General features: G+C 35.4%; 1 protein-coding gene across 1 annotated transcript in view; it reads right to left on the bottom strand.

The window, feature by feature from the left end:
* tafa3a (TAFA chemokine like family member 3a) overlaps positions 1 to 17,978 on the bottom strand; it is a 109,012-nt gene that overhangs the window by 37,132 nt on the left and 53,902 nt on the right. The window contains exon 2 of the mRNA XM_015059972.1: positions 10,527 to 10,639. Within this exon, the coding sequence (XP_014915458.1) occupies positions 10,527 to 10,638 (112 nt within the window). The 5' untranslated portion in view covers position 10,639. The remainder of the gene's footprint in view (positions 1 to 10,526; positions 10,640 to 17,978) is intronic.

The following is a 17,978-nucleotide window of genomic DNA, read 5'->3' as shown; positions in this document are numbered from 1 at the left end:
CACACACACACACACACACACACACACACACACACACGGGCTTCTCAGCTGAATGTTTCTGATATATTTGGCCATAGTCAGGCGCCTAGCCTTAATTAGCATTACATGAGCCAAAACAAGAAATAAAAACATCTGGTAGTATCAGGAACAAAGTTTCAGAATGTGTGGACCAAAAAAGGTCCACACATTCTGGATCTGGATCTAGAGCAGTAGTGCTTAAGATCCAGATCGGCTCAGAATGGATTATCCTACCAACATGCAACTTGTTGTCAGAGCTGTTGGTGTTTTATTTAGTCACTAAATCAGAGGTGTGAAAATTAAATAAATGTCTTTATTTTCAAATCACATTTATAACAAGAAACTATTAAAATACTCAAGTTTTTTTTTTACATAATGTAATTGAAATTAACAAGTATCTATGTAGCTCAACACAACAAAACCTCATAAATGGTGGTTTTCACCAGCTATAACCAAACATGTTTTTCAGAGCTGTTCATGTGTAATACTGGATTATTATGATGCCACTTGGAAAATTGGTTTTACTGAATATTCGTGTTCCTTTTACACTTTTAATGGAAGCCAAAAGGTCTAATTTCTGAAATATATCAACAAATTTTCACATCGTGTCATAAGTCTTGCATCCTCACTTAAAAAAACAACTCCTCCAGCATGTAAAAAACAATGTTAGAAATATGAAAAATTGCAATATTCATAACAAGCATAACCTGTGATAGACTAATTGCAAAGTTAATGTAATGTTGCATTGTTATGCAGCCAACAGCCGCTCATATAACACACTCTGTGTAGCAGCAAATCACCACCGAACCAACTTAATCACATCAAAATCTTTCATCACATTAAAATTTCAACATGACACTCCAAACCCTTGAAAAACTAACACAGCTGTGGCCAATTTCAAAGGGAATGTACCTCTTCTGTGCACTAAGCTTCAGCCAAGCATGAACCATTAACAGCAATACAATTGAGTAACTTTAAAGGAGGTTGCTTTAATTGCTGGGTAAGGGCAGGCTTTTAGTTTGTAAAACCCAATTACTGCCATGCTGTTAGCACTTCTTCACTAATTGCATTCATCAGCTGAAATCATTATCAGCAGGCTCTCCTTCGATTTCTATCAAAACCAAAAAAAAGTCCTCATTTCTTTGAGTTTCAGGACCGCAAGCGGTAGCTCATAATGCAGTGAGGGATAATAGGTTTACATTTGAGCTGTAATTAGAGAGAGAATGGAGATGGAAGACTTCTGGCGGATGAGAATCTGGCACAGTGAGGGTCCTCTCTGCTCCGATGAAACACAGGACAAATTTTACTTTGAGCTATTTTGCAAGTCAGTATTTCCATAGAACACTGATTGGATGTGGAAAAAAAACGAATTTCAAGAACAGATGCTTGAGAGTTTTTCTTTACTTTAGTGTTTTTTTTTTACCGCTCAGGTTTGACTTACTCGGTTTCTGTTTCAGAAATTATGTTTGTATAGGAGAATTATTTAACAAAAATATATTGTCCAAGTGTTAATGAGAGCTTTTCTAAATATGCATATTGTCTTTATCTAAAGGGGTTTGAAACTGATTCAATGGATCCAAATTCCTCACTTAATCTACAGCAACTGGAAACCTGATGACATAACACAACAGAAACTAGGATTTATAAACATCACCTGTTAGATGGGGGGGAAAGGTGAGTGAGTTTAAAATATTGCTTCTTGCAAGAAAATAGAAAACCTCATAATACCTTTCAACAAATAAGTCAAGAGCTGAACCATAATTAGAACTTTTAAATATTGTAGATTACCCTTTTTATGTATGAGATTACTGAATTTTAATCATTTACATGTTGCAGAATATGCCTACAGTCTGATTAATCCTGACCTTTTTGGGCAGCATTTGATATCACACACATTATGCATGCACTAAAGTTTTTTTTTGTTTTTTTTTTTCTTTCAGACAGAGTTAGAGTCTGAAATTATTGGTTTCTGTAAGAGATGTAAAAGATTAAAAGTAGTGTTAGCATGAAACGTGTGATTTTTATCTAACCTTGCTTATCTCTGCAGCAAGTTCCCAGCAATATAAAACCATTTAATGAGAAGATCAGGACCTCCATACAAAGCCTGAAGATTTTTCTGACATATTACAACATACTGAATATTTACTAACAATTATACCAATGTTGACAGCGTAATGTAAACAACAAATTAAAACCAAAGAAAATAACTTTGAAAACATTTGTGAAATATTGCAAAAAATCTGAATGTCCAAACAGATTCACCCTGAGAGCAGATGGCAAAATACTAAAAGAATTCAACACCAACCTACAGCAGTTCTCACTGCAGCTCATACAACAGTGAATGTCTGCAGATTCAGAAAAAGAATGCACTGGCTTAACTTTCATGGGTCTTGTGCAAGGAGGAAACATTTAACACAAGATCAGACTAAAGTTTTCCAGAAGCTGTTGACAAAGTCCAGGACAGAGCAGATGGTGTGTTTGGCAAAAACTAAGTTCAGCATTTCAGGAAAAAGCCTCATATTTGTAAATCATCGAGATGTAAGCATCAGTTTTTTTGTCAAACTTTACTAGACCACAACAATAAAGTTCACTGTCATAGAATCTACCATGAATTCAGAATGTGAAATGTACAAAAAAAAAAAAACTGAAACAACTGAAACCTGCAACATGACAATGACATAAAACATAAGGATGGATTGATGACTAAGAAATGGAAAGTCCTGGTTTCATGCAAGGGCCATATCTTGATCGTATTAAGATTCTGTGGAATGACTTGGGCTCTTCATGCAAAAAACCCCTCAGGCATTTCCCATCTTAAAGAGAGGAGTGGGGCAAACTCTGACTGATGGATTGCTACGAGAACCACCTTCCTGAAATTGTCTCTGCTAAATGCATACAACTACCTATCAGCTAGAATGCATTTTATTCATTTTTTTTAAAGAAACAATGTCTTTTTTTCACTGAAGTGCAATTATATCACTTTCTTCTCTACAAAATGTTTTAAAGATTAGATTAGAAATCAATATATGAACATTTCTTCATTCCGAACTGAATATTTAATGCTTTTCACAAGACTGCATTTCATCTAAATCCTTGAGTTACAACAATATAAAACATGTTTCTCTTAATTGAACTTCAGTTACCTTTAATTTTCTTCTTGATGTTAACAAACAATCATTTCTCTTGTCTTTGCACCGGCACTGTCCCCTTGCTGTGCTCTTTTGGCTACAACCACACACACTCAGAGAATACAACCAAGGCCACACGCAGCCACTCATGGCTCATCTATACAGCTGCCATTCAGATGCGTATAGCAGAGGACGTTTGATGGTTTTCTAATCTTGGGAGCTGCCACAGGGAGATGGGGCGAGCTGACCCCTGTCATCCCCACAGTGCATCTCAAACAGCCCCACATCTCTATCTCAATCTCCTGGTGGTTGCTAGCGCCCCGCCATTGTGTCGTTCACCCGCTCTCCAAATGTCAGGACAAATGCTCCACAGTCGCATCCCTAAATATCCCCAGGGTGGGGCTGACCTGCTCACAGCCTCTCAATATAATGTCATGCTATCTCTTGGCAAGGGTTCCACACTGACCTGTGATGCAAAGTGTGCAGCCGACTGATTCATTCCAACATGCAACAATGATCTAATATGTACATACAAAGCATAGACTGGTATATACATCACTTTTATAGACAACAAAAACCTGAAGCTACTCCGAAAAAATAACAAAGTGCTAAAGTGATTGAGGGTTTTGTGATCTTATTCCCTTTGTTTAGATAAACCAACAAACTTGATAATCATCAGTGTTTGCTGAAAGAAAGTCATTCAAAGCTGTCAAATAGAGTTTGACTAACTATTTATTTCTCATTTTTGTAAACAAATATTTTTCTGGGGTGTGTCGTGTACAACTAATTGGTACCATTAACATTAATATTTTACACAGAAAATATCTGGCAGTGCCTCACGTTTGTGGTAGGTTTGTTAGTGAATCATGGCTGACCAATGATTCCAGCTCCCAGCTAAAGGTCAAAGTAACTACTCCACTGATCATCATAATTAGTAAAGAAACATTTAAATCCATATACAGCATCTAAAGGGAATAAACCACTGCAAGTCTACAGCAAACACATAATTTCACTGTTTCTCAGATGATCATTAACTGATATATTTTTTTTATACTCACTGCAAAAAAATAGTAAAAACATAGAAAACAAGACCCGTTTCCCATGTTATAAAGAAGACATCTTGTAAAAGTAGCACTGTGTGTCAATGTTCCAAGAATTATTGACTTAAAATGAGCTCCTATAATTTGCTGAAAAGTTACTATGTTAGTTTTGCCTGTTTTTTCAAGATACTAATGTATTTGAATATGAAACTAAACAATAACACTTGGCAAGATTTGATGATTTTTGCAGTTCACCTTCCTACTTCAAAAACACTTTTAGATTGTATCCATGAGTTAAACACAATGATGCAAACTTTAAGGTTTTTTCTTCTTTCAGTAATTGCTTTGTGCTTTTCTCAATGTCCATGAAAATGAATTTGCATGGACTGAAGACTGCTTAGCAAAACATAAATATAAACTTTATTTAATCATGCAACACACAATGATAAAAACTTCAAGGTTTGTTCTTCTTTTAGTAATTGCTTTATGCTTTTCTCATTGTCCATGAAAATTAATTTGCATGGATGGAAGAGTGCTTAACAAAGTATAAGTATAAACTTCATTTAATTATGAACCAATTAATTTTAGTGTTTCTTACACTGTGTGAAACAATAAATCAAGGGATAAAGTTATTCAAAGATGGACTCCCTCAATTGTTAGAGTTTACAAAATAATTGAATCTTTCAAAGATTCAGGAAGCCTTATGTTCCTGCCCAATTCACAAAGATCCGACAAGCAGATTTTGTTCCTCTGGGCAACCACATTAAATCAATTCCTCCTCATCCAGAAGGAGGAATATTTTAATGTGTAATTGTCATTAATGTGGCAAATCTAAATGAATGTTTTAAAAAGAATTTAACTGGGAACCGATAAAACAAAAGAAATGTTTTTTGCTAGATTCTGCACTTAATTTGGCCTCCAGAGAATCAGTTTATTATATGAAAATTGGGAAACTCAGAAAAAGAAAACCAAAATAAAAGTTTCTTACAATTTGCATTGAATACAAAAAAAAGAAAGAAATTCTCTGAAGCATGAAAAACAGCTTAGGAAAGAGCCATTAGAGTGCATCACACAGTTTTTAGAAAGTCTCAAAACATAAGCAAATATGGAAATACTCAGCTAAATTCAAATGAGAGGCAGAGCACAGTTTCATCTCTTTAATAAGCCAATATATCTCCTTGTGTGCATGTGAATATAAAATGGAAAAGTAAATCTAATCTCCTAAGTCAGATTGCAATTTGTACAGTTAACATAGGCCAAGTGGTGTAATGCATGACATTTTAAAATCTAAAAGAGGTTTGGACCTGCAAATTGCACAGCTCACAGCATTTTCATTTCAAGAAGAGGAAGCCGCTGGAGTGTTGCATCATGCAGCTACAGCATGTATGTTTTTCCATCCCTGTTTACCTCTCCAGCACTCTTGCCCTTGCAGACACTGACCAGCAAACCAGCAGCAGCTTGATTTCTGCTCATATAAATGGGACAAAGTGAGTTACAGTTAAGACAAAAGATTCCAAGTCTCTAAATAGCTGAGTAACGAGGCTCCCATTTGACCCAGCCACATCATCAGTCTAAATCCTATCAATGGGAACAAAACAAATTGTACAGCCGAAAGGTACTTGTTATCATTCTGGCTCTCTCTCTCCACAACATAACAGAGAAGCTGAACCCTGTTATGGCACTCTCTCTCACCCTTCTTCTTCCGTTTTCACTCTTTCATGACTAGCTAATGAATGTAGATGGTGCTCTGGGGGATGCAGTGGTCTTATTACAGGGGTTATGTGTGCATGCTGCAAGCTCTGCTTTCCACATTCAGGCCAGAGAAAGAGGTTCAATTGCTTTACCAAAGCCTCCACCTCAATAAACAGAGGGGTTAAAGAGGTTTGTTTATTGGGCCCACCTTGGTTTGACCTCCGTAGCTCAGGAACAAGCTACGTGATTACAGAAGTGTTGGTAGAACCTATGGAGAGCAGGACCAGTCTGCTTGTGCTGGCTCCCCTTCTGTCTCCACATAAATCAGATGAAAAGGGTGATGATCCGCAAACGTGAAAACAACGCGGGTGGAATGTAAGAGGGAGGATTACGTGGTTTATCCAGCATGTTTGTGGTAAAACAAGTCAGATTCGGTGGTCTACAATGATGTATCTGTTCTCCATGAACAAATATCTGAACATCTCACAGTAGAAAGTATTTAACACATTTAATGAGAGCACTTGGCCATTCTGCATGTGTAACCAGCAAATACAGTATCAGTATTTACATTCGCAGTCAGCGTTCCTGTTGAACCTGGATGTCATGATTGGAGAGATATAAACTTATAGAGCAACATTTCCTTTTAAGCAGAAAAAAATTCCATCATGAAGTCTGTAAGTTACCTTATTTTTTAATAGTAATAGCATCAATTCAATTATTTATTAAATCAATGTAATTATTTTTGTCAAGTTAAATATGTGTCTTTATGTCTGATTTGCATCCAGTTATGACTGTTATCATGTTGAATTTAAAATGTAGATCTATTTCTTTTTGGCTGTTATAACTGACATGTACAATAGAGTACTAGGGCCATACTAAGAAAAAACAAAACAAGAATAAAGCTATTGTATGACGAGAAAGAAGTTGAAAGTATATGAAAATAAACTCATAATGATATAAGAATAAAGTCGTAAAATTATAAATTTTAGTCATGACGTATGACTTTATTCTCATAACACTACAAATGTATTCTTGCATTATTTTGACTATTATCATAATATTGTGACTTAGTTCTCTGTTTTTCTTTTGCTGGCCTGACCCTAATACTCCATTGCAAATACCCAACCTGAAAATCAGAAGCACATACAAATATTGTCAAAATTGTCTGTAATCAACCAGTAGCTTTGTGCAGTGCTAATTATTTTTTAACCTCAAAATAAACACATCAAAGCCGAAAACAACGCTGCCCTTTTTAAAGGAAGCACACTTTTATTAAAATTCAGGAAGCTTTGTGTCCCGTTATGTCCTGCAGGTGTTGTGTTTATCTTCAACTGCTGAAGATAACATTACTGAGATAACATCACTGAGATAACGTCACCGTGTTTCATTTGTAAGGCATTCATCAGTGCAGAGATGACTTGATCCCCCCCCCCCCCTCAGCCAGGAGTTTGACTGCCACTCCGGGGGCAGAAAGAGTGATAAAAAGTTATCAATAAGATTCTGATGTGAACATGGCTTCCTCATCTAGATCTTGCAGGACAAAACTACATGCAAAGTTTTGAAAGCAATGCTGGTTACCTTTCTTTAGCTTTTGCTGACAACTACTAAAATACCTTATTCTGGGCATGCATGCAATTTGATATAATTAACTTGTGTTTGTAATGGTAATCAAAAATGTATTAACAATAATTGATAAAAAGAAGTTTATAACCCTTTATTTCTGTCAGCAACCTGTCACACTATATGACAGATTAACACGAATTCTCATTGTTTTCATTGGAAAGTGCTGAGGAAATACATATTTTGGTTTTTGTAATTGAACTCCTGTTTTTGCCATACGTAGGGAAACCAGGCCTGATGGTTAATCTGGGTCTTGTGGGATAGAATAGATTAGTACACTGTCAGACTTGGTGTTGCTCTCTGATGCGCAGGCAAATCTCTCAGGTCTTTCTCATGATCAGCAGTCTAGTCCTTTTTACTTGTAATTGGCAAGTTTTAAGCAGTTTTTAACAGAATGCGTACGACAGCTCAATCACTACTTCAACTACCACAGTTACAGGGACTAAGTTGTGATCTGTGCTTTAATTTTGTTAATATATGCAGCTCTGCAGCTGTGTTTTATTAATAATTCATCTCTTTTTTGGGTCTCCTGTTGAAAAAACCCAAACGTAGGTGTTTTCATTCTGTTTATTAATGAGAAAATTGTAAATAAAAGATGGTGACATGGCCCTCACCTACCAATTTTTCTACTTTTATAAAGTTTTTGTTCTTTCTCCCTTTGAATAAAGATTGGTATGTATCCATTATTACTGCCAGAAGGCTGTCATCTTTCAGTGAAGTTACTTCCTATTTTTCAGGTCAGGGTTGAGCTTTTAATTAAATTTCAGTCAATTTACATTTTTTTCCAGTTTATTTAATGGTAATTTACAAAGGCCATTGTCTCAAGAAACTTCCAAAAAAAAAAAAAAACCTTTTCCATGAACTTGTCACATCTCAATAAAATTTTTGAATAGCCTTTTACTCAGCTCCAATGAAACAATTTTACTTTTACATACTTTCTTTTTGCAAACAGTACAGTTTGTTTATATTGTTATTAAATACAAAAACTAGAATGTATGACTAAAAAACTAAGTTGGTTTTCCTTTAAAAGAAAGCTGAGAGGTTTCAGCACAAATAGTTTCAAATATAATATATAGTGTCAGACCTTTAACTTCATAAGATATCATATTATTTATATCCACAGATCTGATGAAAAAGATAACCTCAAAGTCTAGATACTACAGTAAATTTTTGTCAATGTAATGTATGCGGCTACTAGGCTGCTACATTTAAACTCATTTTCATCAAAACTGTCATTAAACGATATAAAACATAGCAAATAATTTTAAAAAGTCATTTATGGAGCCCCAGATGGGACAAATCTAGGCGACTCACCAGTATATGTGCTATAATATTACTTTATGCGCTAATTTGGTAAAGAAAAATTACAAACAGTAAAATGTGTGCATTGCTTAATATTTTCTTAGTTAAAGCCCATGATTTTTTTTTTTCTGTATTTCTAACATAGAGTCACTCCGTTGCTGGTCGTGTTTGCATTTGCAGCTAATGTGGAGCTGTTGCCTTGGAGCAGCTCTGTGCCATTTGTCCTTCAGTGGAACAAGGCTCATTATTTCAATGTGTGGTCACAGTATTCACCGTTACGCCCAGGGATCAAGCCGTCTCTCCATTAGGGAGAATCACTTTGAAAGGTCTTGTCTCCCACTTGAAAGACACTCACAAACTGGGATATGCATGCACAGCTGATGTACTGACATTATGTTTCAACTTTTGATGCTGAACTTGAAAGATGTTAACTGGTTGAACTGCCATTTGTGCAAAGTGCAACCTTTACATGTCAATGCTGTTTTGCTGTTCTGCACAGGAAATAAGATGCCGTTATCTCCCTTTGCTACTTACAAAGGCAGTGAGCTTAAATGTGGCTAAAATATGCAGCAAGGGCCTTTAAAATAGTCTCTCACTGCAGTACCAGTTTATAATAAATGCAGAAAGCTGTAATTTATTGCTTTTTATTTCTTTGTGATGTTGGGTTGTGCTTTGAGGTTAAAAAAAAGCCTAGAATCATATGAGACTGCCTTTAGGAAATTGAAATTCTGAATCTCGTCTAGATCTGAGAATTGTTTCTTTAAGTCTTTGAAATATATGATTTAATAATAATGTAAGTCTTAAAGCTGTAAGATTTGTAGTTAAACTTCAAAATCTAGATGCAGAAATTTGTACAAATCTCATTTAATCTCAGTCTATTTTCACTCTTTTCTGTTGGCAACGTTGTGACAGTTGAAGCTGCTGCTTTCTGCCCTCTGTCTACTCATTAGCATCACATAAACCTTTCTATCAAACTATGGTTTGTTTTAATATTTCCATAGTAAAAGAAGCATAAAAACATAAGTATTTATTACACAGTGGATTTTTGTTGCTCTTTTGCTCAAAATAATCCATTTGCATCTTGTCTCTGTTTTAGGAACGGATTAGTTTCTGGTATCACCAAAGTTTAAAACGGTTATGGATCCAAATCTGGTAAAAGTTTACATCTTACTGTTCATGTACTTCAAAAACTTTCTAATGAGATGATAAAGTGTCAGGATGGAAACAGTTACTTAGATCGTGTCGAGCATAGAGTAATGTAGATTGTTTTGCAAAAAATGTAGTCATGCTGTGGTAAACTGGTAAACTCACTTGTATTTAAGGTACACTGTTTTAAAACCAACTGCTAATCTAAGTAAACAACCAGGCTATTATACCAGCTAATATCACATTGTTGTATCCTGGTGTTGCAGCAAAGAGGGACAATATTCTGTGCAATATTCAAGCTTACTTGAAAACTAATAAAAAATGTAATGGGCATGTATTCAATGTTTTATTTATTGTCTATGTATCAAATTCACACAACATAATGGATTATCTTAGCATGAGAAAGAACAATTGTTTTTCTGTTTTTAATAAAATAAATTACATTGTTATGCCTTCAGTCATATCCTGAAAATCTTACACCAAATTGCTTTTTTATTTAAAAAGAAAAAAATCTTAATAAATAAAACCATGTGTCTGCTTCCTGAAAAGAAGTATAAGTCATGCAGTACATGCAGTTTACCTATGTGGCTTCGGTGTGATGATGCGCTGGTCAGTTGTCCCAAGAGAGACACCATACAGATGGTCAGGAGTAGCACCCTTCTGCACATGCTCTGTAGATCCCTCCCCTGCATTCTGAAACAAATTGGAAATAATGAAATTAAAAGAATTTCAGCTGTTTGACAGATCAGTAACATTAAAATATTCTTCTGCAGAGAGGATCCGTTGTTTTCCCTCTACAGCTACAACTCCTGCCAAGAAAAATGTGGAATCACTTCTCTTTGTGTACGCTCAGCCATTAATGTGGGCTGGAGTTCATCTCCAGTGGACAAAAGGCAGGGCACGGCCCGTGAGAGTCCATCACAGGACAAACAACAAAAAGGAAAACATATCAGCTTAAGAGCATTGAAAAAGGCCAAGATAGTGAAAGAAAACAAGACTGGAGGAATGCATCGTCACATTTATGGTAAAAAACAGAATCCTTCCACATAAAGTCAACCGTAAAAAGAGAAGACTAAAGCACAAACCCAGAAGGAAAGAGGGTTGGCGCAAAGTACAACCAATTCATAAGCCTCAGAGGTGGAAAGGTCAGATCTGAGTTGGCAAAAAAAAATATGTCTTAAGTAGCTAAAGTGGATCTGGAACATCGGCTGTTGGCCAGGTTAACAAAAATCAACCTGTGCCAGAGTGACAAGAAAAATGTATATAAGAACTTCAGAAGGGCTTTCTGTTGTGCATTGGAGTTTCAGGTTAGATTCTTGAAGGAATAGTGAAGTATATTAAAAGAGAATGGTTTTCCAATTTGTGGCTTTTATTTTATAATCATTGTCACTATTTATCACCCTCATTTTAATGGTTGATTAAAAAGCCTGTTTTAATTAGAAAGAATCAGTGGTGAAGGCTTATTTCAACACATTTCTAAACCCTCTAACATTTTCTACTTCTTTGTAGACATATTTTAATTGCAACAACAAAGGGGGGACAAGGGTAAACACAGCGTGGCAGAGATTGGTTGAACAGAAATAAATAAGATTTAGGGTTTCTCAGCATTTTGTTTCCACAATAATCCTGCCACATGGTCCACAATTTCAATTAAGTATCCATTTTATAATATGACTTTAAAAAATTAACACTTGCAAATATTAATGGTTCTAAGTGAATACACAGCTTTAGTTTCAGAGGGGCAACATTTTCACAAGAATTTATTTTACCGATGCTCTCAACTAATCACTCCTATAAGTTCCCCTACCATTATCATGCAAAGTTTCACCAAAGCATCAATGGGTCTTAGCCACATGTTAGCTCTCATTTCACGATATATATATATATATATATATATATATATATATATATATATATAATATTGTCAATGATGCTTTTATCTAATTATGTAGCTTTGTTCCAAAAATCTCAGCTCTTGTTACTAGAGAATCTAGATTTAGATTTTTTTCCATAAAAGTCAGAAAATAATTATCATTTTCGCAACACAGATCCCACACTGCGGGTGTAGCTGTGTACATTTTTATTATGCATCCAGAACACAAGTTTAATCGCCCTGCAGGAGAGGGTGGCAAAAAAACGAAAATGTGCCAGGAATGTCTTCCTCTGCAGGAAGTCCTTTGACTTTGACAGCTTATTCATCTAAGATTATGTAAGACGTCTTAATTCTATGTGCTGTATTAGAATTGTGACTTGGGATATTTTTTATTTATTTATTTATTTTTTTGATTTACTGTCTAATTTTTGAGTTTATTTTTTTCAACTAGTGACTCACCTGTATTAGTTTAAGTATATATTAATATGGACTAGTTACTAGTGTAAAAAAAACAGAAGGTTTCACAGAGAAATACATTACAGGGAGGCCTGGGAAGGTGAGCTAAAATGTTATCTCTTATCTGTGGAGTTTTTAGCGATGAGGATAAAAAGTAGTATAGCAGACCCCTGTATTTGTGTGGTAGTTAAGGACCACACAGCTCAGGAGTAACTAAAATCCACTAATATTTCACCCCACTTATGTCCCAAACCTCAAAAAAAATCACTTCAAAACTGCCTGATTTAATTAAGACACCAAATATACGTTAATACAGTGGAAACCGTCTCGGTACTACTGGATTGGTTGCTTTGCAAATAACATCCAAAGTAACATTGCGCCAAGGTATTTCAATTTCCAAAGCATTTTTTTTTAAATATGAAACAAAAAATCTGTACTTTTTGTTTTTATTTTTTTCTGCGAGTTTTCCACAAATAATTTGGAGGTCCAATCTGCAGAAAAATCTGGAAATAGGTGAACCCATGAATATTGGACCACAAATCAGTAGGATACACTAAGCCATAGAGTACACATTATAGAATAATAGCATCCAACTGTATTTGTTTTATTGATTATGTTGTAAAAATAACAGCAACAAGTTTTTAAATTTTAACAGTTTTTTGGGGAAATTGCATGCTGCATCGAAAAGAATTTATCACTACTAGTTCAAAATTACAGTCTTATTATGATTATTGTAATTCTCAAGGGATACAGTAAATGGTCTAAAAGTGTTTTTTGCTTTTGAACATGCAAAACATCTTATAAAAAAATTCAAAAACACTCAAATAAATGCAAATGTATAATAGATGAGGAATATTTAACACAGACATGGATAAAAAATAGTTTGAAAAGCAGAAGGTAAAAAAAAGCTCTGAGTCAATTCACTCCCTCTCTTAGTTTTACCCACAGTTCACACCCACGTACTGCCATTTTGGCCTAATCTATTTCTATTTCAAACCTGTAAGCAAGCTAGTTTTTTCCCCCTGTGCTTAAACCATCATGTATAAAATGTGTTACTTAGTTGAGCATTTTGATAAATACATAAATATCCATAAAATCCCCAAATCTCACATAAGATCTAATAAGAAAAAATATATTTTATATCACATTTAACATCTACTGATTGTGGTTCTTGAACCTGTTGGCTCTTGTGTAATTTGGGAAAACACAAACCCATAGTTAGAAGAAATAACTAATAATAACATCCTGCTGATTGACACAATTCACTGTGTGAAGTAACAACATTACTCATCAGAAGACTTAAAATAATATTTTAGGGAATTACTTTAAATTGTCAAGTTTTAAACTACGTACAAAAATATCCCCAAAGTAGGCATGATTTTCTTTGGGGATTTGACTGTTTATGACGACAACAACAGTCAGGAAGGCAGAGTCGGCTCCAGAACACACACACACACACACACACACATATATATATATAATTTTTTTTTTTTTTTTTTTTTTTTTTTTTGCAGATGAATTTGGATGCACTTCGGTAATGCGACCCAAATGGTATTCATCCATTAAAAGATCTTGCTCCTCATGGCTCAGAAAACACTTTAAAATATTTTTTACCAGTTTATAAATCACTGAATGACTTAGCACCAAAATACTTTAAGATCTGTTGTCATTGTGTCAACCTTCCAGATCACTCAAGTCTTCTGGTTTACATCTACTCTGCATCTCCAGAATCAGAACCAAACATGGGGAATCAGCATTCAGTTTTCACCATTAATCTGGAAAAAAATGTCTAGGAAACTGCAAAACAGCCAAAACACTGACTTCTTTTAAATCAAAGCTGAAAACCCACCTGTTTTTACCTTTAACTCACATTGATCTGGAACATTGATCAAGATATTTGCTTGATGATTTTGACAAAATATAATGTTTATTGCTGCTTCATAATTGGTTGCAATATTATTAGCACTTTGAACTGCCTTGTTGCTGAAATCTTATTTACAATTAATCTTGACTAAACATTAAATCTGCAACAGGGTGAATTTGACTAAGCATTCTCATGGTTTTATTATGTTAAAATTTAACCTTCATTGATTTACAAAATAACTGTTGATTTACTGTTGATTAGGTTTCATATCAATTATGGAGATAATGGCAACTCAGATGAAGGATGTCCTTTTGCAGTGAAAGGAGCCCAAAGTGGTATTCTATTCCTCCATCATGTTCTAAATGGATAAGGCAGAATCTGGTCACTTGCGAGAAGCTGAGTCCATTACCATGGCAGAGGTTGAATGGGAAATTATGTATTTGTTAATCATTATCATCCTGGGATAGAAATGATGATTTTTGATGATGCATAGCAATCTGGAACACTGTTACCATGACTTGGAAGTTACATTTTCTGTGTCTGTAAACCACCTGCACTCACTCCCTGCCTGCAGCAGGCTCAGAAACAGAACTGAGGTGCTGAGACAACTAAGCATAAAGCAATCCATTTTGATGATCACACTTATTAATTTTTAAATGCAAAGTGAGGGGAGAGGTATAGATTATTTATCAAGGATCCAAAAAGCCTGCGTGTAACAGCCTCAACTGCACTTGTGCAACCTCAAGAAAGTAAACGGCACTAGTGAAAATATTTATTTGAATTTGTTTATGCTAAGAACCACAAAGTCATAAACTTGTTTGAGATTTTCTCTATTTAAAAGAAAAAAATGCGCCTTTTTTTACCATCATGGGGAAAAAACTATCTAAAAGGCAAGATCATATTAACAAGCATCACTCTTTCAAATGCATATGTTTTGGTCTGAATTTGGATTATCACCAGTCAACATATGCCTAAATAAAACCCTGGGCAAATAGCTCATTGAATCTGTGATGATGTGACAGACTCTGAGTTTGCTCAGTTTTTTTTTTTTTTTTTTCATTCAGTCTGTGTGCTCACACGTCTCGATTGCATCAGCTGTCTGAGCCCATTCAGAATTAGAGCATCCTGTTAAGATCTCACCAGCACTGGCTGTCAGTACAAAGAAAGTCACAGCAAAAGAACTCCTCCTTGTGTGCCTCTGCCAGATAAGCAATAGTTCATCTTTTAGCATCAAACCAAGCATTTTACTAATTTTAGCGACTGTACTGGATCCCAGTTCAAAGCAAATGTGTGATTTGCATCTGCTTTCTCAGGAGAGAGGAGCTGAACACTGCTGGCAGCAAGATGAGCTGCTGAGTGTCCGGCTCTCCGTGGGTCCATCAGTTGGGATGAAGGGTATTACTGGACAGCATTCATCTAAAGGAACAGGAAGATTACTGAACTGAGCACAATAGGCAAGACCACACAAACAGCAATACTCAGCTCTCACAAAGCTTGATAAAAGAAAGTGTGGGGTGGGGGGGGGAGAGTGCAGAGTGCGTTTGCCCCATGTCTGCACATCTCAGTTGGTGTTATAAATTACAGTGTGTTTACAGTTTCTAAAGTTATCAATCTCTGTCTGAATAAAAATATCACTGGGTGTCTGTATTTTACACACAAGAAATGTCTATGAAAAGAGGCAGGGATGATGAGGAGATGAAACTGCATTTCTATAGAGAGAAATTCCTTATTTTAGCTTAAATGCAGCAAAATCCAAACAAAAGTCTATAAGGCTATATTTACAGGAGACTACTGTCTGGAAAATGCTAGTGTTTTCAGATGTTGACTGGGGGAAAAGTTTCACCTTTATATGAGATGCAGTGAATCCGTTGTAGTTGTCATGCCGGGCCACTATATGGCGCTGTGATCTTAAACTTGTTATCAAAGGGTGCATGTGCTTTTGACCCTTGGCTTCCACATCATTAGCTTCCACATCATTTAGAAAACAATAACCTATTTCTGACAAACCAAGAGCTCATGTAACGTATATTGTGAAGTTCCCCTCACACTTTCCGATTCACATCTTTGTGCTCTTTCACAGTAAGGTTTAGTCCCCACCTAACCAGCTCTGTTGTCTCCAACTAGTGGAGACTGGTGTTGAATACGTCCAACTGGGCATGAATAAAATTTCAGAAAAAAACCTTGGAGTGTGTACTCAGCTTTAATCTAATTCAAGTCTGATCATCACAGTGGTTCTTAAAGTCTGAAGTACACCTCACAGCAGGCACCCAGGGCAGGACATTTTTAGTCATGAAAACATTTCAGAAGGACCTAAAATTCTTTTGCACTAGTCTGCAAAAAGTTCGTTTAAGGTTGACAAACAAAGGTCAACTAGCCAGCCATGAGTGGCTCCACTCCTTACTCATTTGCCAGTGTATAACATAGCCAGAACTGATGAAAAGCAACAGGATAGGAGGTTTTTCTGTTAAATGAAGGGAAAACATTTGCCTGATGGGAGGAGGTGCCACTTTAAATCAGGTATATATGAGACTGATCATGGTTGAAGTGGACATGCAATGCTTTTACCTTAGAATGTGACGTGTTTATACTGAAATGCTCAAAAAAACACATGTAGTAATGTATAAATGTCGAGGTTTTGAAATTGCTGTGTTATAGCTGAAGAGAAAACTGTTTGTATACAGTGTCTTAAATTGTGAACGCTCCACAACATCTTTAATTTTTTTTTTATCAGATTACCTTAGTAATATCAGTAAGCCAAATAAAATGTTCAGAAGAAAACCTGATGAGAACTGCAAGCAAATAACTTCAGAAACATTGTAGGTAAACAATAAGGCACTGAGCTACCACAGTGCTAAAAAGTAATAACCTGGAAGGAGTGCATCTTCATGCTAAACCCTTAAAATTTGATTTCTTCTTTAACAGTTTACATTTATTACTTTTTAAGATGTACAGTAAAAACAGACTAACTGCTCCTCTAACACTCTTATAAGTGAAAATGAGAATACTATGAAAAGATACGAAAGCAATGCAAGATTACTATCAATTTTCAGCTACATGATGAACAGTATTGATACCCTGCTCAAAAAAAAACAATATATATATATATATATATATATATATATATATATATATATTAATTCAGCTTTTCTTATGCCTCCACTTGTATTTTGAGTTTTTCCAAGTCTTTGAGGTTGGAGAAGCCAAAACCTGTTAGTGGGAATCTTAACTGCACCATTAGACTGTCTATTCCTATTTCATTGTTCTGTGTTTTCAAAAGCTAAATACAAAGGACAAAAATGTTCTGTTAGTCTCTCCATTTACTGACTTGGGAAAAAAAAAATGAGAACAATGAAATCAAAATAACCCATTTATAATATGTAAGCAATAACTTTCTCAATACAAATGCCATTTATGATTAAGCCCAGCTATACAATCAGAGTTACAGTTCAGAAACATGACATGGTGGGAGAGAAATGTCTGTCTTGTTGTTCTTCCAAGATTCATCACAGTTTTCCACCGATGGGGGGGAACAAGCACACCTTTTCATGCCCCACTTTCTTGTTAAAAAAACAAAAGAAAAAACCGCAGCTCCATTGCTTTCTGCTCAGACATCTCTCTGAAGAGTTAACATGATGTGCACCATGTTTATGTTAACTCCATAGCATCCATAAATAGTTTGAGACAAACAAAAAACAAAAGAACAGGTCTACACCTGATTTATGATTTGTGCTGTGGCAGCCATTTTGTTTTATTTTATTTTTCAATTATATAACACTATTTACTGATATCAAAGGGATTGCATAGTCATGATGCTTATCAAGCACACAAATTCCCCTTAA

The sequence above is a fragment of the Poecilia latipinna genome, unplaced genomic scaffold (genome assembly GCF_001443285.1).
Source record: "Poecilia latipinna isolate Pla-1442-1.1 unplaced genomic scaffold, P_latipinna-1.0 Scaffold66, whole genome shotgun sequence".
Lineage (NCBI taxonomy): Eukaryota > Metazoa > Chordata > Actinopteri > Cyprinodontiformes > Poeciliidae > Poecilia > Poecilia latipinna.
This window is presented reverse-complemented; position numbering and strand designations above follow the sequence as displayed.